This window comes from Neovison vison, chromosome 14, assembly GCF_020171115.1.
Source record: "Neovison vison isolate M4711 chromosome 14, ASM_NN_V1, whole genome shotgun sequence".
Lineage (NCBI taxonomy): Eukaryota > Metazoa > Chordata > Mammalia > Carnivora > Mustelidae > Neogale > Neogale vison.
Genome location: NC_058104.1, coordinates 31,533,409 through 31,556,002, shown reverse-complemented (window position 1 = coordinate 31,556,002; position 22,594 = coordinate 31,533,409). Strand labels below are relative to the sequence as shown.

General features: G+C 47.3%; 1 protein-coding gene across 3 annotated transcripts in view; it reads left to right on the top strand.

Moving 5' to 3' along the window:
* The window catches only part of LOC122895678 (transport and Golgi organization protein 1 homolog), a 64,966-nt gene that overhangs the window by 4,681 nt on the left and 37,691 nt on the right, over positions 1 to 22,594 (top strand). For 2 of the 3 annotated variants that reach the window (XM_044233254.1, XM_044233253.1), the window contains 13 exons: positions 4,690 to 4,711; positions 5,494 to 5,573; positions 5,805 to 5,879; positions 6,830 to 6,893; positions 7,011 to 7,197; positions 9,417 to 9,518; positions 10,164 to 10,224; positions 10,333 to 10,368; positions 10,449 to 10,516; positions 10,640 to 10,734; positions 11,610 to 11,674; positions 14,127 to 14,279; positions 14,857 to 14,939. In XM_044233254.1, the coding sequence (XP_044089189.1) occupies positions 4,690 to 4,711; positions 5,494 to 5,573; positions 5,805 to 5,879; positions 6,830 to 6,893; positions 7,011 to 7,197; positions 9,417 to 9,518; positions 10,164 to 10,224; positions 10,333 to 10,368; positions 10,449 to 10,516; positions 10,640 to 10,734; positions 11,610 to 11,674; positions 14,127 to 14,279; positions 14,857 to 14,939 (1,091 nt within the window). The remainder of the gene's footprint in view (positions 1 to 4,689; positions 4,712 to 5,493; positions 5,574 to 5,804; positions 5,880 to 6,829; positions 6,894 to 7,010; positions 7,198 to 9,416; positions 9,519 to 10,163; positions 10,225 to 10,332; positions 10,369 to 10,448; positions 10,517 to 10,639; positions 10,735 to 11,609; positions 11,675 to 14,126; positions 14,280 to 14,856; positions 14,940 to 22,594) is intronic. The other variant, XM_044233255.1, reaches the window with a different exon arrangement.

Genomic DNA, 22,594 nt, shown 5'->3' with positions numbered 1-22,594 from the left:
CGTCAAAGAGTGTAATGTTAGTTTCAGGTGTACAACATGACTCCACAATTCTGTACATTTCTCAGTGCTCGCCACAAGAAGTGGGCTCTTCTTCCCCTTCCCCTCTTTCCCCCGTCCCTCCACCCACCTTCCCTCCCCACCTTGTCTTCTTTAGAAGTGTGCTGTTGAATCTCCGGTTTTGGGCCATTCTCCAGCTCTCTGTGTTCTCAATCTCTAGTTTGAGTCATCTGTGGTCTGCGAGCATTGTTTCCTGTAGTTTCGATTCCTTTGGTGGTTCTCATGTGTTGTATGGCCCCGACTATGGCCTCTCTCAGTGACTGTTCCACGTGAGCTTGAGAAGAGTGTCTATACCTCGTCGTTGAATCATGTATTCTGCCGAGGTCAGTGGATGCAGCAGATGGGTGATGCTCGCCGGTGCACCTGTGTTCTCATGTTATTTGTGTATCTCTGGGTCTGTCAATGACTGATAAGAGGGTTTTGAATTCTCCAGCTGTAGGAATGGATTCATCTGTTCCCACCAGCAATATTTTCCGTTTCTGCTTCATGTGCTCTGATACTCTGTTGTTGACGCATGCACATTAGAAATTGTTGTGTCCTTTTGAAGAAATGGACAATGGAGAAATGGAGACCCCTTCATCATTGAAATAATGCCCGTCGTTATTCCTGATGGTTTTCCTTACTTACTCTGAGGTGTGTTTTGAAGGATCCTTTCACTGGCAAAAGGTTTCTAGTTCGATGTTTCTTTCAACAGTGTACACATTTCATCCTTCTTCATGGCATCTTTTCTGAAAAGAAGTGCGATGTCGTTCTTATCTGTCTTCCTCTGGAGTAAGGTGTTGCTGCTCCCCTCTCCCCCTTCCCCTACCCACTCCCAGCCCCTGCTCCAGATTTGCAGAACTGTTTCTTTGTCTTTCATGATCTGTAGCTGAATATTCTATAACAGACATTATTGGTGTTTTTTGTTCATTGTTTGTCTGTATGTTTTTGTATTGCTCCTGCTTTTGATGTTTTATTTCCCTGGATCTTGATTTGGAAACTCCATTAATTTCAGAAAATCCTCTGTCATTATTGCTTCAAATATCTCTCTGTCCACACTCCTATAGGAATAGGTATTCCTATTATGTGTGTGTTACACATTTTGCAGTGACCTACCAGTCTTGGATTTTCTGTGCTGTCTTTGTAATTTTTGTCATAGTGTTGCTTTTTTAATTATTAATAATTTTTAAAATTTATTTGACAGAGAGAGATCACAAGTAGGCAGAGAGGCAGGAAGAGAGAGAGAGAGGAGGAAGCTGGCTCCCCGTCGAGGAGGGAGCCCAATGTGGGAGTTGATCCCAAGACCCTGAGATCATGACCTGAGCTAAAGGCAGAGACTCAACCCACTGAGCCACCCAGGCGCCCTTTCTGTTTCCTTTTTGGAAGTTTCTACTGGATGTTCTTTCCTGTCAATGATTCTTTGCTCTGGTTTATTTTGAGCCTCTTCATGAAGCCAGCACAAGCACTCTTGATTTATTGGTGGTGTTGTCTAGAATCATGTTACAGTCTTAGAGTTTCATATCTATGCTTACATGTACCACCTCTTTTTCCTCTTGTGCACTTTCCCCTTAGATCGAGTATCCTACATGGAAGGGACTTTAAAGCCCCAGCCTGCTAACCCATCCCTTCTGCCACAAGAAGTGTGATTCTCGTGCTTGCTCTCAGGTTTTTACCTGTAGCATGTTTGTAGGGTTGTGTTGAAAGCAAGATACTGTGTCCTGGTAAAGGAACTGAGGTAGGTGGGTGTTAGGGTGAGGTTTTCTGCTCCTCTGGCTCAGGGTTAGACTGAGGTCTTCATCAGTGAGGCAGGGAGAGATGGCACTGGAGTCGAGTATTTCCCTCACCTTTGTGGCTTAGTCTCTGGGAAACCCTGAGTTAGACTCTGGTGACATGATTTCACTTGAGGGCTGATCTTTCTAAGAAGGAAGAACTCTCGAGTTTCTTTCTCCATGGGAATACTCCTCCCTCTCCCTGTCAATGGAGAAAACTTCCCTTCAAAGAGAAAAGAAAAATATTATGTATTCGGTGTAGCCATCTACCTTTACACTTCCCCTGCCTCTGGGGTTGGTGACAAGGGCCAGGGGAGCTCAGAGGTTCCTAATCAACATGTGAAATTAAAGGAATAACTATGGTTGTCTGATTGCCCTGTCCTGATGCACTCTCCCCACCAACATTATTATGACTGGTTTGTGATAGCATGGTGATATTCCAAGATCCTGGCAAGATGTGGGGGTTGGCCTCAGCCTCTCATCATCCCGTAAAACTGTTGAATGGGGAAATATGTTCATGGTGCAAAATGAGGTCTTGCCTAGATGTTATTGAGCTATAATAAGACCAGTGTCACTCGAGTCTGAATTGCCTGGCTCCCCTTTTTGGAAACATCCGCTGTCTTTCTGTGGTGGCTTATGCTTCATCTGTCATCATGGGCCACTCTTTTTTCTCATTCGATGGCTTTTACTTCTTTTTGATGACATTCCATTTCTCATAGTCTGGGAGACTTCATAGCACCTGATGTGCTCTAACTGTGTGTGAATTCAGTAAACAGCCAACTCTTTGGAAAGTTTCAGGAAATCTTTCTAGAGAAGGAAAGAGTCATATCTTTGACACAGCTTTTGCTCCCTTGCCTTCCTGCCTCTCTGCCTTCTTTTTTCCTTCCTTCCAAGACTTTTTTTTTTAAATATTTTATTTATTTATTTGACAGACAGAGATCACAAGTAGGCAGAGAGGCAGGCAAAGAGAGAGAGGAGGAAGCAGGCTGCTGCTGAGCAGAGAGCCCGATGTGGGGCTTGATCCCAGGACTCTGGGATCATGACCCGAGCCGAAGGCAGAGGCCCCAACCCACTGAGCAAACCAGGCGCCCCCCCTTCCTTCCAGGACTTTACAATAGTCCCAGGTTCTATACTCCAGTGCAGATATTGTGTTGCAAAAAAGTTAAGGAAATATGCTAAGTGAAATAAGTCCAGTAGAGAAAGTCACTTATCATATGGTTTCACTAATTTGTGGAACATAAGGAATAGCATGGAGGATATTATGAGAAGGAAGAAGAAAACGAGTTAGGGGGGCAGAATCAGAGGGGGAGATGAACGATGAGAGACTATGGACTCTGGGAAGCAAGCTGAGGGTTTTAGAGGGGAGGGATGTGGGGAGATGGGTGAGCCAGGTGATGGGTGAGCCAAGTGATGGGTAAGGAGGGTACGTGTTGCATGGAGCGCTGGGTGTTATACACAACCGCGAATCCTAGAAGCACTGCATCAAAAACTGATGAGAGAGACACAGGACCAGAGCATGGGGACACAGCTAGATCTCGGGATGTCGCAGCACAGGGGACCTTCCTAAAGGAAAGCTCGAGAAGCATTCACAAAGGAAAGGAATCAAAAAACAGCTGGCCGATTTGGAATCCTGGCTTAGCCGGAACCCATACCCCGCTCCCCAGCCTTCAGAAAGAAATGGCCTGGAAACTGGAGATCCAGCCCACCATACTGCAGGTTTGGTTCATGAACCACAGAGCAAAGCTCAGGAAAGCCAAACAGCAATTAGCTGGAATAGAAGTCAAGACCAGCTCTTCCAAGGGACCCAGGGATGCCCCTCCGCGTTTCCCCATGGTGCCTACCAAGCTTCCCTGGTTTATACAGATCGCCTTATACCTTGCTTCCAACGCAGCATAGGCTCCAATCTGAAGTTTCTCCCAGACCATTGTGTTGGCCACAAAATAGTGCATTCTGGGCGCTGCCAAGACCCCAACATCTATTCCCTTTGTGCCATTAGGGAATCTCAAATTCTTCCCACGTGTTTTACTGCTAATTCTCTTGGCTCTTCATCTCCACAAAGAACTTAATGAGTGAAGCCAGACTCAAAAGGTCACACAGACTGTAATGATTTGCGACGATTCCCATCTGGGAGATTCAAGAACCATGCAACATGGATGCATCCCAGAAACATGCCCCATGAAAGACAAAAAAGACACACAAACACCTGTAGGGTAGAATTGAGTGGAAAGAGGCACTCACCAAACTGACAGTGATGGGTATGTTCTGTGTTTTAAAGCAAGGCAGGAACCTGCACTAAATTCACCTAAGGACACAGAATAGCAATACTCTATTACATACACCACGAAAAGCAACCATGGGGCAGGCTGAAGGATCAGCCGTGGTGATCATTTTGTGATCTATAAATGTACCACATCAACGCACTGTACACGTTATACTTGTAGCCCAGTAAAGCTGGAGACAATGTTTAAATTCCATCTCAGTAAATATATACAATGAAAAAAAAACCTAACACAAACTGCATGGTTACTAACATTAAACAAAAGCTAGGGAAATGGTGAAATAATGAATAAGTTGTAAATATCTGCATGATCCCTTGTCAAAATTGAATAGGTTGAACACTGATGCAATAGAATGTGAATAGATTTGGGACTCAAAAGGAAGTTATACACACTTGTGCTCTTTATCAGAAATGGATTGTGAACTATGATGACTTAATCAGGAAATTCCAATGTTGTCTTCTTTTTTAATCCTGCGAATTCCTTCTGCTAAGCAAAGTGATTATTTTAATATCTTTGGATTACAAATTTGGTATCTAGCTGAACTATAGATTTTTACTTGTAATATGTTCTGAAATCCAGCCCATCTCTGTTTCTTCCTCTCTTAGGTAAAGCCTCGACAATATGAAGGTAAGATTTTCAGCTTCGGCTTTCTTCGCCAAAAATTCTCGGTACCAGTGTATGATGTGGGTATAATCTGATGAGGGATAAATATGGTGACTCCTGATGTCTCACTGACTTGTTAAGTCTTGCAAATGGTTCTCTTCCCCATGGGGAGTCTAAGTGACAATGTGGAGGGAGTTGCCCTGTCTAAGAGACCAGGAGGAGGAATACCTCGTGGGACTAGGGAGAATACAAGGTGTCATTTTGCAGAGAGATGTTTAGGAGGCAAGTGATGATCACAGCCTGAGGTCTGGAGGGAGTACTTTGTCATGAGCTGGCTCTTGGCGAAATGTCAAGAGGAGAAAGCTCTCTGAGTCTAGCAACAGGCTACACTTGGAGAAAAAGGCAGATATTGCCACGCAGAGCACGTGTCATGGGAGAGGATCAAAGCATGGTTTTGAGTCGGAAGTGGAGGGAGCCTTTCCTGCCAAGGGAAAATGAATGGAATCGAATGTGTGCCAGCGGGGATAATGGATAGTGTCTGGGGCTCATGGATTGTGGTGATTCTGAGGTGCTGGCTGTTGACGGCCTGGGTGGCCGACAGGCGCTTTGGAAACCGTCGAATGCCGTTGTTCATCGCTGTGAGTTCTTGCTTTCTTCAGGCACAATGGGAATGCTAGCAAGTTAGTGACACCCACGTGTCAGAGAATGTGTCCCTGGTAGGATTATTCAATCCCACTGGGATTATTCAGTGTCGCTGGTTTTGCTAATTATCTTAAAATTCTTTTTTCTCCTTTCATTTCCTTTAGACCAAATAAAGAGTAATATTAATCAGGTGCAAAGGGAAATCAAGGAAATTGAAAAAACCATAGCCAGTTGGGAGGAGAAGGTATGTGTGCCCTTTCAAATATTTTTTGTGATTTCATTTTGGTTCCCTCCTCCTCGGCTAGTTCATTCGATTGATCTAGTTCATGGGATCCAGAGTGGTCCTTGAGTAAGAGAAGCTTGACAATGTAGAGCACTGCCTCTCTCTTCGAGAAAGGAGTTACACATTGTTAGATAGGATTCTCTAACATAATGCTATTTTGGGATTCTGTTTCCTTTTTCCTATGCTTTACAGATCAGCGAAGCAGGGAAAGAAGCGCATAGGAAGAGACAGCCTAAGGTTTCCCTTGGCGAAATAAATAAATGGAAAGTAAGAATCCGTTCTTTGCCCGGATTGTGTTCTAACAGTGGAAATAAAAATAATGAATTACTCTTATTATTATTATTTCTAAGATTGATGGATTTGAGAGAAGGAAAGAGTGAGGAGAGGGGGCTTGAAGGAGAGAGAGAGAGAATCCCAAGCAGACACCATGTTGAGTGTGTAGCCTGCTGCAGGGATCAATCCCATGACCCTGAGATCAGGACTTGAGGCCAGTGAAAGCAGTAGTCGGACACTCCACACACTGGACCATCCAGGTGCCACCCAAGCGACCCAAGGAATGAGTCCTTGTTCCTCATTCAATACATATATATATTTCCATATATTATCTTGAAGGAGAACATCAGAAAGGTGGAGGTCATCAATGAAAATTTGAAGGACACCCTTCGTCTTAAACAGGCTCTCTCAGAAGTTGTGAGAGCCAGAGATAACCAGACTGTGGTTGTGGTAAGAGGTCGATGTTAGTTGTCCTAGAATGCTGCTCCGGAGGCTTTTGACTCCGTGAGGGAGATGAGTGCAGTGTACCCGTGAGCTGTTTACGCAGTAGAGAGTGGGTGTCTGGGCACTGCAGCTTCTACTGAACAGCGAGCTGCAATTTCACTTGGGACCACCACGATGAGGTTTGCCACTTCAAGGTCTAGGAAGTATGGTTTATTTCACAGTTGGGTAATCTTCACATCATTCAGAGCTGCCCTCCACATTATGTAGAAAATCTCACAAAATATGTGAGTGATGAAGGGCGATAGCAAGTCCAATTATATAGTAGAAGATTTTTTCTAATATCTGTTCCACTGAGAAAGCCATTTGTGCGTTTTTTGAAATGAACCAGTTGTCTTACTTTCTCCTTATTCTATTTATGCCTCAAGGACTTTCTTTGTTACCCTCTCTGATGCTGTCCTGCTAGGTGCCCTCATAGGTCTTTTCTTACATCTGTCTTAAAGGTCCAAGATGAATTGGATGATGAAGTGCTGAGAGCCGTCACATGCAAAAACCAAGAACTGAAAGGTATGTTGTTTAGGGGGAAGAAATCTCCATAGGGTGGCAATGAGTTTGCATCAGGCAGGGAACGAATTCCTTCCTGCCTTCACGGTCTTGCCCTTCTCCTTCCCCATGAAAACCAAGTTCTCAGGTCATGGCACAAACACACAAAAGGAAACTCATCCTTTACAGAGAGCGAAAGGTTCCTGGAAGTCCGGTATAATGCCCTGAGTTCTCAGAAAACAGCTAAAGAAGCGGAATTGAACCTGCTAAGGAAGAAAGTGGATATGATGGTGGAGTTCAGTGAACAACAAAAACGGACTGCAGAAGAGTAAGCTCTTGCTGTGTTGTCATAAGTACCGTTGTATAAATTTATGTGGTGACAAGTCTAGATAACTGTATTTGGAACTTCTGGAATTGGATCGTAGAGTACTTCTGCCAAATGCATTTTGTAGAATTGTGCCTGCCCTTTCTATTTTGATAGGTGTAACCTGCATTTTCCTTTCTGTTCTAAGGACTTGCGCGGGCAGGTAGCAGCATTAATCACTTGGATGCCTGGATCCCCTCTGGGTCGGCCTACACTGTCCTTTCAGGTTCACTCTCCCCACGTGCTTTTACCACTCCTGCATTAGGTCCCATTCTTGTGCAGCATGAGACTAGGGTCCAGAATGTGGAGAGAAAACTGGAATTCTCTTCCTGCAGAAACCAGGAAAGTTTCTTTGTGGAACGTGGGCTGGGGCTCCAGCAATACTGGGTCCCTTCATCTGGTGTACAACTGAGATTATTCGGTGCAGCCCGGTTGCTAAGAAGGTCAGGGTATTTCCTGTCCACGTGATTTTCTTTTTCTTTCTTTCTTTCTTTTTTTTTTTTTTAGAAAAGATTTCACATTTACCTATTTGACAGAGAGAGACACAGTGAGAGAGAGAACACAAGCAGGGGGAGTGGAAGAGGGAGAAGCAGGCTTCCAGCTGAACAGGGAGTCCAATGTGGGGCTCGATCCCAGAGCTCTGGGATCATGACCTGAATCAAATACTTTTAAGCAGATACGTAATGACCAGGCCACCCTTGTGCCCCTCCACATGTTTTTCTAGGTGGAACTCTCCCGGATCCCATCCAAAGCCTGCAGTTTTACTAAGTCTCATCTTTGCTGGCTGAACTGGAACTTTGCTTGTTGCATTCCAACCTGTCCCCAAAAGGTTGCTTGTTCTTTTACTTTGTATTCACTCGCCTGTTCCAGAATTCACTGATGTGTCCTGGGGAGCTTGGCTCCCACTGCCAGGCTGGCTTTCTCCTAGGCTTCCTCCTCCTCCATCTGGTTCTCATGTTTCCTCATGTGCTCTTTCGAAATTAGGTGCACTCACAAGTTTGCTCTCTAGTCCAGTGTTTCCTTTTGTTTCTCAGGAGGAGATCAGGACGTTGGAGGCCCTCATTCCTGTTGAAAAGCAAAACTGTTCCCTGTCTTCCCTGGAGACTCAGCTTTGTGTTATCTCTTCCCTCTCCAGGGGTAGGGGCCGCTCTCTCTCACAGGCACCTGGGTTCTGTTCATTGCTAAGTTCTTCTTGGGGCCGGTCTGGTGTCCTCACCACCTTTCTCTCTTCAACACCATATCCCTGGGCCACACATTGACTGCTGCTCCAGAAGCCATTTGCTGAAGGATCGTGGAGAGGCCAGAAGCAGATGCTCATGTCCTTCTCTTTCTCGAGGTTTTGTCTCAGCTTCTAAAGTCTTTTTTCTGCGCGTGATTCTTGACACGTGTCCTGTTGAAACCTTTGAATCAACACCATGAACAAGAGTCTGAGGCAGCCCAGCAAACCAACCTTGCTAACATCACCGTTTGCTGCCTTCACCATCCTTGAACTTGGTCTTGTATTCGAGAAGGTTAACACAATGGAGTTGACAGTTTTCCATCTGAAGTCTGTTCCCTGGACAAAACACCCTGAGTATGTGACAGTTCACATGGATTATTTAAGGACCTATTTTTGGCAGTACGGTTGGCCTTTTCCTACACCAGGGTTTTTCAAGTGGGGGCAGGGGTTGTACATCTCAAGCCTAGAGATGTGTGGGAGTGAGTTTCCATGCCAGTGAAGCCCTATTCCGGAAGGTTCCTTTTGGGCTGACTGTGTTGCCCAACCTTGGTCTGAGGATCAGGGCTCCCCATGGAGGTGTGAGACTAATGATGGGCCACTGCTTCATCCTAATGGGTGTGGCTGGTCAGGCTTGGCTTTTCACTTTGAATTGAAATGAGCCTTCACTGTCTCAACCCAAAGGCCAACCCTGAGAGGGCACAGAGTGCAATGTTATTTGGTGACATGGTGAATGAATTGAAGTAGGGAAGTATAAAGACAGTTCCGATTGGAGGGACTTGGCAGCAGTCAGAGTTTGATTGTTCTTGAACCCTAAATGGGGCCTTCATTCATCTCCTGTTGTGTTTTCAGTCTGTGCTTTTAGTGGGGACGTTCCAACCTAGGCCATCAAGTGTGCTTGGGAGGATAAATGGCAGAAATTCAGGACCTTGTCTCCTGGACAATGTACATACCTTTCCCATCTTAGGAAGTTAGAAGAGACCATTAATGAAATGAATGCAACCAGGAATGAGCTGTCAGCTGCCAAAGAAAAGCTGAAGGTGACTGAAGATGAAATGGAGAAGTATAGGTAAGTCCAGACACTACCTACTACTGGCTCCTGAAATCCCTGTTCCCTTTGGATTTTCATCTTTGTACATTATTAGGACTCAGGTGAGATACACAAAAATTCAGAGGATATATCCAGAGAGAATTAACAGCCACAGAAAGATAAGGTACAAAACAATTACATTACTAAACATGTCCTGATCCCCAGCGCTGGCGTGACCCTGTGGAAACGGGCTCCACACCAGTGTCCTTGGTGTCAGTTGTCCAATCTTGAGGAGAGCAGTTTGCCTAGGATGAATCTTACGTATAAACGTTGTAGTGCCATCTGATGGTGATGGTCTTTGCAACCCTGGGGACCATGGCGAGGATAGAAGTTCAAGGAGAATAGAGCTTCGTGACAAAAGACACTTGTCATGTGATAACTGAGGGAAGGATTGAAAATGGGTAAGGAAATTATTCAATTCTGAACCTGCAGGTGAAGCAAAACGATTAAGAAAGGCTGTAACAATAGCTTTGATCCTACTGTCCAGTTATAATCAGGTGAAAGTGGTCCTGTTTCGGGATCTGTTGTATGAGAGGACTGATAGAGGAGGTCGGTCACTTGGGCAGATGATGGAAAATCACACCCCATGTTGGGTTTTGTCTGATGAAAACACTTGTCCCTCAGACAACAAGTGGAAGACATGCAGCACCAGCTGCCAGAGGCGGAGTTGACCTTCCAAAGCCAGGTAACCTGAGTTGTGCCCAACACACTGACCCCTTGGCGCCCCCTGCAGGTGACGGTAGTGGCCCTTAGAGCCCTGAACATGGGCTCTTGGTGTGCTGGCTTTTTTCAGATCGCAGTCCAGGAGAGGAATGCTGTGGCTAACTGGGTAAGTGTTTTCCTTTTCCTCGTCTTCTCTTGGGGCACAGTCTGGCACAACCGATGATGGGTGTGTTTTTTCTCCCACAGATGAGGGCTCGGGATTGGGAGAGGAGGATAGTGCAGCAGAGCAGGGAGAACGCCTACCTGAAACACAGGTGTGAGAGTTTGCCGTGCGTTTTTACGGTGTTTGGAGGGGTGACGGCTATGCTGTTTAGTGCCTAGGAGAGGACGTGGTGTTTTAATTCTTAAAAAATGTCCATTCTTTTTCTGTGTTCAAGATTGCGCATGATAGATGGGGAGATGCTGCCTGTGGGACCCACGCGTCGCGGACCGATGCCGGGAAGGCCTGAGTTCCAGAAGCCTCTGTGGCAAGGTAGGGAGCACGATGTGAAATGCAGCAGCCTGATTTCTGCTGTGAAACCACACGGTGCCTTTCCCATTCCTGGACACTTGCCCTTGTGACAGGTGGAGCTCACGCCCCTCCACACCTTCCCCCCGGCCACTCCCTACTGAAGAGCTGCACCCGAGAAGGTGGGAGCCGAGCTCCCTTCCCACCTTGACTCAGGAGTCAAACCTTGGGGGAAGAAAAGACTATTTGTCAAAAAGGGCATTTATTTGCTTGTTATGGAAGGTCCTATATTTTTGTTTTATTGGTAATCTATAGGACCATATTCATCAATGAGGTATTTTACTCCTCTCATGCTGTCGGTGTCATGCCATAGCTTTTTTGCTCCATCTGCCTGTGTTTTCTTGTTCGTGACTATAAACCGTCCGAGTCTGTTTCTTCTCTGAAATGTTTACTTGTTGGTCAGTCACGCATGCTAGTCTCATCCGCAGGCTGGACAAACGAACCATCCTTTGTGGCCTGAGAAGAGAACGTGGGCCGTTCATGTTGGGGGTTTGTGGCTGTCACCCACCCAAGGCTATTCTCACTTAGATGTTTAATCTATGAAGAAAAAGTGATTTGCCTGATGTGTGTTGAGCACCCCAATTTTAGTGTTGATTTCCAGCCAGTTGTACCCTGACCTGTCCAAACGGGATGCATTACTTATGGAAACACTGGAACGGGGGTCCTGGGGTGTCTCCCGCAAGAGTCAGGGGACTGGTGTCTCTCCTAGCAAAGGAGTCACTTGAGTCACGTGGGAAACCCTCTGATAAGGGACGCGAGTGTGGGAAAGAGTGCAAGATGGGAGAGGAAGGCATGGAGGGCATGCAAACCACAATAAACCTGTCCTTTTTCTGATCCAGCACCTAGACCGGTTCCCGGGATGAACAGCCGCACCGGCCCTCAAAAGGGCCCCGAGATGCCTACGGTAAGTGGTGTGGGCGTTCTGAGTTGTGTCCGTTTCTGAAATGTTTTGCAGTGTGGACAGCACCCTGTCCCGGCCTTGTGGTGTTGCGTGTGATCTGCGATCATCCCTTTCAGAGTGCACGCCGCTCACCCAGGAGCCTCCGGGCTGCTCTGTTAGAGATCCTCCATTTCGCGCTTCCTCCCAAAGCTACAGATGCTTAGAGACACGTGGTGGTAGGATGCTCACCTTGTGTGTGTGTGTGTGTGTGTGTGTGTGTGCCCGCGCGCGCATCTGTGTACATAACTCGAGGAGGATGACGTCTCACTCCACAGTGAATTCAGGTAGTCCGGCTGGGTTTGTGGTTTTCCTTCCTGCTGGAGCAGGAGCATTTTTTGTTTTTGGGTCAGGAGACTAACCCGGGAGGAGGTCTGCAGAGGTGCTCACAGAGGGAAAAATGGGAAAAGTCAGGACGTCCTCCTACTTGTGCCATGTCCTTTGGGCAGCTTGACTGTTGGTGGAGAAGGTGAGTTGTGAGACCTCCTCTGCTTTCCAATTGTGCGCGCAAAGACATGAGCTGGAATCCCTCCAGCTGACCCCTTGGTGAGATGATGGTGCCCGCCGCCAGGTGCAGGTGTGTCATAGAAAACGCCCCCTGGTGCATCAGCCCTGAAGCGGGAATCCCGGTGACTCCCCTCAGGGCCCACCCCTCACACGGGTTTCAGTTGTGCTCCCGTGAGCGGGTTCAGTTGGGATCTGGTGGCTGTGCCAGCTCATAGTGTCTCTCCCGACCCATCCTGGGAGCGTCACATGTGCTCTCCAGACACACTGGTTTGCATTTGGGGTTGGTGAATCGGCCCATCCGTGGTTCTCAGCACCAAGGACTACGCATTTGCTCTGCGCCTGAGCTAAGGAGTGTGTTCTCATTGTACAGAAGGAGATGCTGTGCTTGCCATGATGGGGAAGTGTGGTCCTGGACGTCGATCCCGGCCTGTCCGGAATGGAGTTTTATCCTTTGTGGATTATCCTTGGCGGCAGACTCCTTGTCTGTGTCGAGGTGCAGACCTATATTCACATGTGGTGACGGTAGATTTCCCCACGGCCTCTGTTCACCCCAGGCTGTAGGTGAGATGCAGGGGACGGGTAGCCGTTCTGGCACGGGTGCTACCGTCTTGCAACTTAGTGTTGGGGACCATGCGTGTGCGTGTGTGTGCACCCCTGCCTGCCCACAGTGCACCCCGGGGAAGTAACTGGGGGAGGTGGACCGCTCCCTCCCCAGTGAAGTCCTCTGGCTGGCCTGACTCCTTTCAGGTTACGTTCAGTGCAACTGTGTTGTGCTCATGCCGGGGCTTGATGGGTCCGGAAATCCTCACAAATGGAGCCTGGGGAAAACTCTCTCTGAATTTAATACTGTCTCCTTTGCAGTCTAGAACATTCTCAGGGTAAGTTTCACGAGTTATCCCTGTTTTACCTCTGCTGGAAAACCTGCTGTGCAGAACCCACCTACTCACATCCTTTCTACAAGTATTTTGAAGTATCAAAGCTCTCAGGCGCACTGTCGGAATCGCAACCCGCTCACACGTTCTAATGGGGGACGTCAGTGATGACCTGCATTGACCACTGCCTCCCAGCCCTTGAGCTGGGCTTCCAGGAGCAGGTTCTTTGGTCCTTACTTTCCTAAGAGCTTGTTTCTGTTCTCCTCATACGTGTGGAGTTTTCCATCGGGAAGCATATACATTTCTGTGAATTCTCTTATTTGGCCCTCCCATCTTCATTTCCCATTGGACAAAATGACTTTGGAACTCAGTCGGTTGAAATTTCCAAATGACTGTGTATTAAGACAGACACAGCTGCTGAGTGTAAAGAAGGCTTATTGGTATCATGTTCCTCAGAAGATGCTTTTCCAGGGTTCTGTCAGACCACAAGCCCCTAATTCCTCAAGGGTCTTTGTCCATGGCCAGAAACTGTAGAGAGTAGAGAACCCTTTGTCAGGAGGCGAGGCAGCGTGGGGAGAGTTGGGGACTGTCAAGCGAACGATTCCCCTCGAGTGGCTCAGAAACTTTGTGGAGAAAGGGCATTCAGTTTCGTCCCGTTCCCTCTCTTCTGACCTAACCAGAATCTTCTCCGGGAACCGAGGAGGAAAGACGAAGTGTTGTCCTGGATGCCGATGCCCCCGTGTCTGGAATGTGCTGTTGTACTAGTTTGCAGTGACCCTTTTTCATCTTTAAGACATGAGATCTTGCTGGTGAACGTGGGCAGACCTGGGCAGTGATGTTTGGTGACAGCCTATTCCTGTGACAGCCACTGCCCTCTCCCCTGTCTTTGTACTGGCACCAGCTGGGAGGTGCAGGTCAGGTTTGCAGCAGATGCCGCTCTCCGGAAGAAGTCGCATGCTGAGAGCTCTTTGCTTTGGTTTCTTCTCTTGGTGTTGCAACTTTTGTCTGTTTTACTAAAATATTTTCTTGTCTTTCTGCAGGTCGGTACAGGTGTGGGAGTGTTTCCTCATTGCCCAGGTCCCCTCTGTATGCCCTACCGCATGGGGCAGAATATACCAGGCTTTCCTCCTCCTCCTCCAGCTCCACACTGGGGGACCACGGGCCTCGGCCCCATCGCGTTCCTCCACCACACGGTGAGATGATCTGAATTGATGTGTTCCATAAAGCACATTCACAGTTTAGCCACTTCCGTCGATGGAGAGGATGCAGAGGTGGTACCACAGGGCTTTGCAAAGCAAAGCTAAGCCCGAGTGAGGACATGGTCACATTCCTCCGCTTTGTGTGGACGTCCATCTCATGGACTGTCTGGGCCACCGCCCAGAACTGGGCAGCAGGTGTCTGCCATGGGGAAGAAAGGTGACATCTCGCAGAGGACAGACACAGAAGCATTGCCCAGCTGCACTGCGCAGACACGAGGTTTTGGGCTCTGGGCTGGATGAAGCACAACCTTCACATCACCCTCATGTGTGGAGGCCCCAGTTGTCCCGCGTTATAGATTACTTCTGGAAACTTCTGTTCCCAGGCAGAGTGGTCGTACGTGTGAGGGTGAGGGACTGTTCCCTCCTTCATCCACAGGGGTCAGGGGAGTCCTGTGAGAAACAGGAAGGACCTTCCAGAGGGAGAGCATGGAATAGTCTGGGGCAGGGGGGGAGGGTTGGCTTTAATCTTACGGGGTCATCGCCAGTCTGAATCCACCTCCATCTCTACTAGGGCTTCCTTTCCGCTCAGAAGCCTGTGGAGCTCAAGGGGACAATAGCAGCCCTGTGCCCAAGAAGGTCCCAGAGGAGAACCAAGTAAGTACAGGTGTGTTTTCAGTTGTACCCATTTCTGGAGTCCTGTTCCTCTCTGGGCCTCGCAGTGTCCTGAGCTGTTGTGTTGGGTATAACCTGGGGTCCGTGGGTGGTGTCCTTTCCTGTTCAAAGTGGCAAGTCTTCGGGCGGAGCTTACAGGCATCTCTGTTTCCGGATCATCACCTTGCCGTTATGTCGGTGGAGGAAAGGCAGAGTTTGTGCTCAGGGCTTGACATTCAAGGGGAAACCGGGCTGGGGGCCCTTTGAAGATTCTGAAGTTCCTCAGGACACACATGCGTGTGCCTGGCTCTTTGCACACACTGAGCAGCGGGCAGGTGCCATTGTTGGGAAGGAAGTGTCTCTGTCGCACAATGGCAGACGTCTGTCTCTTACCGTCGTGCATGTCCAGCATCCGCCTTTGTTGTTCTGGGAGGGATGAAACACCTCTCGCTTCATCTGCGGCATGTAGGGTTTGAGAAAAAGGGAAGATGGGAGCGAGACCTGGCGAAGGGTGGCTGCCCTCGCCTCGTCAGCCAGAGTCAGACTGTTCGTGGGGGAGTCAGGGTTGACCAGGAGCCACCCTAGCTGGAGCCCTGTCACCAGGCCTCTGTATCTATGTCACCACCCTGCCTGCAGATGTGCACCTCCCCCGGGACGTCAGTCCCAGTGTCCTGCAGATTTGCGTGTGTTCTAGATTTCTCAGCCCAAAGTCCAACTCTCAGTGGGGCCTTCTCAGGACCTCAGCTTTTTTTTCTAATCTGTGAAAGGGGGAGCATACTGGATTCTGAGGTCACTTGAGCAATAGGAGTTGAAGTCCATAAAGAACCTGCAGGGGCTCATGGGCAGCTCAGTCGGTGAAGCAGCAGAATCTTGATTCCTTCTTAGGTCATGATCTCGAGGTTCTGAGATTGAGCTGCAAGCCGGCTTTGGTGCTGAGTGTGGAGCTTCTCTGGGATTCTCTCTCTCCCTCACCTTCTCCCCTTTCCCTCTTTGCTCACATGTTGCCCTTTCTCCCTCTAATCCTTTCCCTAAAGAAAGTAATATGCATAATACATGGGCTCTGACCATTCACTGTTCTGTTTAAATGAAAATAGCTCCACGCAGAAGAGCGTCAAAAGATGTTCACTTAAGTCCACAAAATGCACTAAGAGTGTATCACCTCAGCCCAGGTAGTGGCCATTCTCATTTAAAAGACAAGGCAAAGAGCCCCCTTTTTCTATTAAATTTCAGGTCACAGCCACAATGAAGTAAAAGAGAGGAGAACGGGTACAATCAGAGCTTTATATGTGAGATGTGAAGACACTTATTGTCTATTACAAATAAACTCGCAGAAGCGGCCACACATGCAAGTGTTCATCCAAGGCCTCAGATCCACTATGGGAGGCAAAGAGCATTTGGGAACATATAAGGTCCCAGTGTACTAACCCAAATCCTTTTGCCTTCCAGGCTAATCATTTTGTAACTTGAAGACCACCTTGACCTCCAACAACCAGGCTCCAATGAGTTTCTATTTAGTAAAAATATGAATGTTTTCTGCCTGGTGGTCTGAGTGCTTTCCCTGCCCATCCTCTCCCCTGTGCTTCGTCTCTCGTGGTATCCCCCCAATAAACCACTCACGGTTCTGTGTCTGTGTCAGCGTCTGCCTTCAGGAGGACCTACAGTCCTTCTCCTTCGAGGGCACAGAGTGACGCCTTCATGCACAGATAACACCCTGGCAGCAGTGGTGGTGACAGAGGATAGAGCAAGACTACGCTCCGTGGTACCTCTTCTGCAAGGGACCCCAAGAATCCTTCTGGGGAGGGGGCCCAGTTTGAATTTAGATCCACTGGTGTTTGTATTAACTCTGGTGACAGATCCCCTTGAGCACATGGCACCTGCTAGCTTGGGAGGGGGTAATGATGAGCAAGACAGCTGCCTGTCCCCAGGCAGTGGTCTGCTGTGACAGGGAGCAGAGAACGAGGTGTCGGGAGAGGCCCTGAGAGCCTGGTGAGGAGGCCCAGCATTAATCCGGGTTTTGTGCAGTGGTTTCACCTTCTCAGCTGCTCCCCAACCACAGGGGTGTTTGAGGAAAGCTGATGGTGGCCGTGTTCTTGGGGAGACCCATCATGCCCCACAATGCTCCCACAGTTTCCCTGTTGAGGGATGGGCAGGGCAGAGGTCACTGACAGGAGACCCATCCCTTCCTCAGCAGCAGGAGGAGTTGGGAGTATGCTTCTGTCCCCTATTAGGCTTTTTTTGCCAACCCCTTCTGCAGCAGAGCTGCTGGATTCTGCAAAGCCCTCCTTCTTCCCAGGTCATGGACGCAGCCATCCTCCGGCAGCTTTGGGGTCATGGCAGGGCCACCGAAGGATCAAGTTCAGTCTGTTCACATGCTGCCCAGGAGAGGCTGGTAACGGCACTATGGCAGTCAGGGTCAGCCTGAGCAGGCTTTATAAATGGGATTGTCACGTCCTGTGACAGGGCCTAGGCCAAAGGAGGGCAGGACAGAGGGGTTGACAGGAGAGGTGGTTCCCTGTGGTGTTCCCTGACAGAGCTGCACAGAGCAGGAGGCGCGAGGGTCTGGGGAGTGATCAAGAGACTGTCAGGAGAGTGCCTGGGTGACTCAGAGGGTTAAGCCTCTGCTTTCAGCTCAGGTCATGGTCCCAGGGTCCTTGGATCGAGCCCCGCATCAGGCTCTGTGCTTGGCAGGGAGCCTGCTTCCTCCTCTCTCTGCCTGCCTCTCTGCCTACTTGTGCTCTCTGTGTGTCAAATAAGTAAATAAAATATATATATATTTTTAAAGGACACTGTCAGGGTGAGAGACTGAGTGAATGGTAGGGGGAATTGGGCAAGTGCTAGCAAGGGAGAAGAAGTAAGGAGATAGGGTAGACAGAAGCAGAGACAAAGAAGCGTTTTAAGGATGAACAGCGGTTGGTGGTCTAGTTGTGTGGAGGTGGAGAATGGACCGGGGTGGGGGAGGTGTAGGTAGGTGCTCTGACCATTAGGGCCAGAGAAGGCGGGAATCCCGGGCATCAGATTTCCCTGATCCCACAGCTCCGACCTCTCAGGGGCTGAGCTCTGCAGAGGCCTTTTCACTTGGGAAGATGGGCGCACCTCTTTTTGCATGGAGTTGTGGGGCCCAGCCTCAGGATCTGTCAGGGGAGAGACAGCACCTTCTTTCCTCCTACTGAAATGCCATTAATTGGAGCATTGCAGGGATTCCCAGGGTGGCCAGCAGAGGGAGCCCGCGCACCTCCAACAGGAAGGGGGCGGTTTCTCTGTGTGAGCAGCCATGGCCAGCAGAGGTTTCCCCTTTGGATTCTCTGACCCAAGGGGGTCTCAGCAGGAACGGCTTCTGTAGCCACCTAGGGATCCAGCTCCACTCTCACTGCCCCGAGATAAAGAGTCAGAGCTGTATTTCCAGCCAGTTCCCCTGATGCCCTGGGGAGACCATGGGGTTTTGCAGCAACTTGTTGCCTCCTGAGGTGTGACAGAGAAACTACCTTGTTGGCTGAGCGCTGAGGAGGGGGCTCTGGGAGCTTCCCCAGGACGTGCTGGTAGGTGAGAAATCCAGGCGCTTACATATTGGGGCTCTTCCCACGGTTTGGTCCTCATTTTCCCTGAGGGCATTTGAACAAGCCCTATTTTACTCAGGGGTCCCTGGATTGAGAGGTCAGGGGACCCCACATCAGAAATGCTGTGGTTGCTTTGTTACCGATCCCGACTTGTTTCTGGGAAGAAGCTGTGACTCAGCTTCAGAGGAACTGGAGCTACATTGGGTTGGGACAGGAATGCAGGAACTGCTGACTTTTAGGACCTTCTAGAAGGAGGAGCTGGGGTTCCCCTCTCTGACTTCTGCTAGAACCAGTGCCCCAGGTAAAAGCACAGACTTTCCTCCACTGGAACATGCTTTTATTACTTTTCAGTGTTTATTTTTTCCGACATTGTTACAGTAGTTGGAAACCAGAGAAAACTTGACAGGTACCTGATACCATAAACCTTTTATTCTTTTTGAGTTAAATTTACAAGGAAAAGAGGAATTGTTTTGTTTATCCTTTCCAGTCTTTACTTGAAGAAAACTCATCCACAATATCTTCAAAACATACCTTTTACCTCATCTCCTTTTCTGTTTGTTTTTTTTTTTAAAACGATTTTATGCAAGTACAATGGTGAGGAGGGAGAGGCAGAGGGACAAGGTGACTGAACACTGAGTGGGGACCCCAACGTGGGACTCGATCCCAGGATCCTGAGATCAAGACCTGATCCACCCAGGTGCCCCTTATCTCCTTCTTTTCTTTTTCTTTTTTAATTTTTTAAAAAAAAATTTATAAACATATATTTTTATCCCCAGGGGTACAGGTCTGTGAATCGCCAGGTTTACACACTTCACAGCACTCACCATAGCACATACCCTCCCCAATGTCCATAACCCCACCTCCCTTCTCCCAACACCCCTCCCCCCAGCAACCTTCAGTTTGTTTTGTGAGATTAAGAGTCACTTATGGTTTGTCTCCCTCCCAATCCCATCTTGTTTCATTCATTCTTTTCCTACCCCCTTAAGCCCCCACGTTGCATCTCCACTTCCTCATATCAGGGAGATCATATGATAGTTGTCTTTCTCCGCTTGACTTATTTCGCTAAGCATGATACCCTCTAGTTCCATCCACGTCGTCGCAAATGGCAAGATTTCGTTTCTTTTGATGGCTGCATAGTATTCCATTGTATATATACCACATCTTCTTTATCCATTCATCTGTTGATGGATATCTAGGTTCTTTCCATAGTTTGTCTATTGTAGATATTGCTTCTGTAAACATTGGGGTGCACGTGCCCCTTCGGATCACTGCGTTTGTATCTTTAAGGTAAATACCCAGTAGTGAAATTGCTGGGTCATAGGGTAGTTCTACTTTCAACATTTTGAGGAACCTCCATGCTGTTTTCCAGAGTGGTTGCACCAGCTTGCATTCCCACCAACAGTGTAGGAGGGTTTCCCTTTCTCCGCATCCTCGCCAGCATCTGTCATTTCCTGACTTGTTAATTTTAGCCATTCTGACTGGTGTCAGGTGATATTTTATTGTGGTTTTGATTTGTATTTCCCTGATGCCGAGTGATCTTGATCTTTTGATCTTGATCAAATCCCAATAGTTCCTTTTGGCCCTTGCTTCCCTTGCCTTTGGCAGTGTTCCTAAGAAGAAGATGTTGCAGCTGAGGTCGAAGAGGTTGCTGCCTATGTTCTCCTCAAGGATTTGGATGGAGTCCTTTCTCACATTGAGGTCCTTCATCCATTTTGAGTCTATTTTCATGTGTGGTGTAAGGAAATGGTCCAATTTCATTTTTCTGCATGTGGCTGTCCAATTTTCCTGACACCGTTTATTGAAGAGGCTGTCTTTTCTCCATTGGACATTCTTTCCTGCTTTGTCGAAGATTAGTTGACCGTAGAGTTGAGGGTCTGTTTCTGGGCTTTCTATTCTGTTCCATCGGTCTATGTATCTGTACATACATGCTGTAAGTACCATGGTGTCTTGGTGATGACAGCTTTGTAATAGAGCTTGAAGTCCGGAATTGTGATGCCACCAACTTTGGCTCTCTTTTTCAATATTCCTTTGGATATTCGAGGCCTTTTCTGGTTCCATATAAATTTTAGGATTATTTGTTCCATTTCTTTGAAAAAAATGGATGGTATTTTGATAGGAATTGCATTAAATATGTAGATTGCTTTTGGTAGCATAGATATTTTCCCAATATTTATTCCTCCAATCCAGGAGCATGGAACATTTTTCCATTTCTTTGTGTCTTCCTCAATTTCTTTCATGAGTACTTTGTAGTTTTCTGAGTATAGATTCTTAGCCTCTTTGTTAGGTTTATTCCTAGGTATCTTATAGTTTAGGGTGCAACGGTAAGTGGGATTGACTCCTTAATTTCTCTTTCTTCTGTCTTGTTGTTGGTGTAGAGAAATGCAACTGATTTCTGTGCATTGATTTTACATCCTGACACTTTACTGAATTCCTGTACAAGTTCTAGCAGTTTTGGAGTGGAGTTTTTTGGGTTTTCCACATACAGTATCAGATCATCTGCAAAGAGTGATAGTTTGATTTCCTCTTTGCTGTTTTGGATGCCCTTAATTTCCTTTCATTGTCTGATTGCTGAGGCTAGGCCTTCTAGCACTATGTTGAATAGCAGTGGTGATAATGGACATCCCTGCCGTGCTCCTAACCTTAGCGGAAAAGCTTTCAGTTTTTCTCCATTGAGAATGATATTTGCGGTGGGTTTTTCATAGATGGCTTTGAGAATATTGAGGTATGTGCCCTCTATCCCTACACTTTGAAGAGTTTTTTTTAAAAAAGATTTTATTTATTTATTTGACAGAGAGAAATCACAAGTAGATGGAGAGGCAGGCAGAGAGAGAGAGAGGGAAGCAGGCTCCCTGCCGAGCAGAGAGCCCGATGCGGGACTCAATCCCAGGACCCTGAGATCATGACCTGAGCCGAAGGCAGCGGCTTAACCCATTGAGCCACCCAGGCGCCCACACTTTGAAGAGTTTTGATCAGGAAGGGATGCTGTACTTTGTCAAATGTTTTTTCAGCATCTATTGAGAGTATTATATGGTTCTGGTTCTTTCTTTTATTAATGTGTTGTATCACATTGATTGATTTGCAGATGTTGAACCAGCCTTGCAGCCCTGGAATAAATCCCAGTTGGTCATGGTGAATAATCCTTTTAATGTACTGTTGGATCCTATTGGCTATATTTTGGTGAGAATTTTCCCATCTGTGTTCATCAAGGATATTGGTGTGTAGTTCTCTTTTTTTGATGGGATCCTTGTCTGGTTTTGAGATCAAGGTGATGCTGGCCTCATAAAATCAGTTTGGAAGTTTTCCTTCCATTTCTGTTTTTTGGAACAGTTTCAGGAGAAGAGGAATTAGTTCTTCTTTAAACGTTTGGTAGAATTCCCCCGGGTAGCTGTCTGGCCCTGTGCTTTTGTTTGTTTGGAAATTTTTGATGACTCTTTCAATCTCCTTACTGGTTATGGGTCTGTTCAGGCTTTCTATTTCTTCCTGGTTCAGTTGTGGTTGTTTATATGTCTCTAGGAATGCATCCATTTCTTCCAGATTGTCAAATTTGTTGGCATAGAGTCACTCAGAGTATGTTCTTATAATTGTCTGTATTTCTTTGGTGTTAGTTGTGATCTCTCCTCTTTCATTCATTCATGATTTTATTAATTTGGTCCTTTCTCTTTTCTTTTTGATAAGTCTGGCCAGGGGTTTATCAATCTTATTAATTCTTTCAAAGAACCAGCTCCTAGTTTCGTTGATTTGTTCCATTGATTTTTTGGTTTCTATTTCATTGATTTCTGCTCTGATCTTTATGATTTCTCTTCTCCTGCTTGGCTTAGGCTTTCTTTCTTGCTCTTTCTCCAGCTGCCTTAGGTGTAGGGTTAGGTTGTGTACCTGAGACCTTTCTTGTTTCTTGAGAAAGGCTTGTACCACTATATATTTTCCTCTCAGGTCTGCCTTTGTTGTCCCAGGATTTTGAACGGTTGTGTTTTCATTATTACTTGTTTCCATGAATTTTTTCAATTCTTCTTTAATTTCCTGGTTGACCCATTCATTCTGTAGAAGGATGCTGTTTAGTCTCCATGTATTTGGGTTCTTTCCAAATGTCCTCTTGTGATTGAGTTC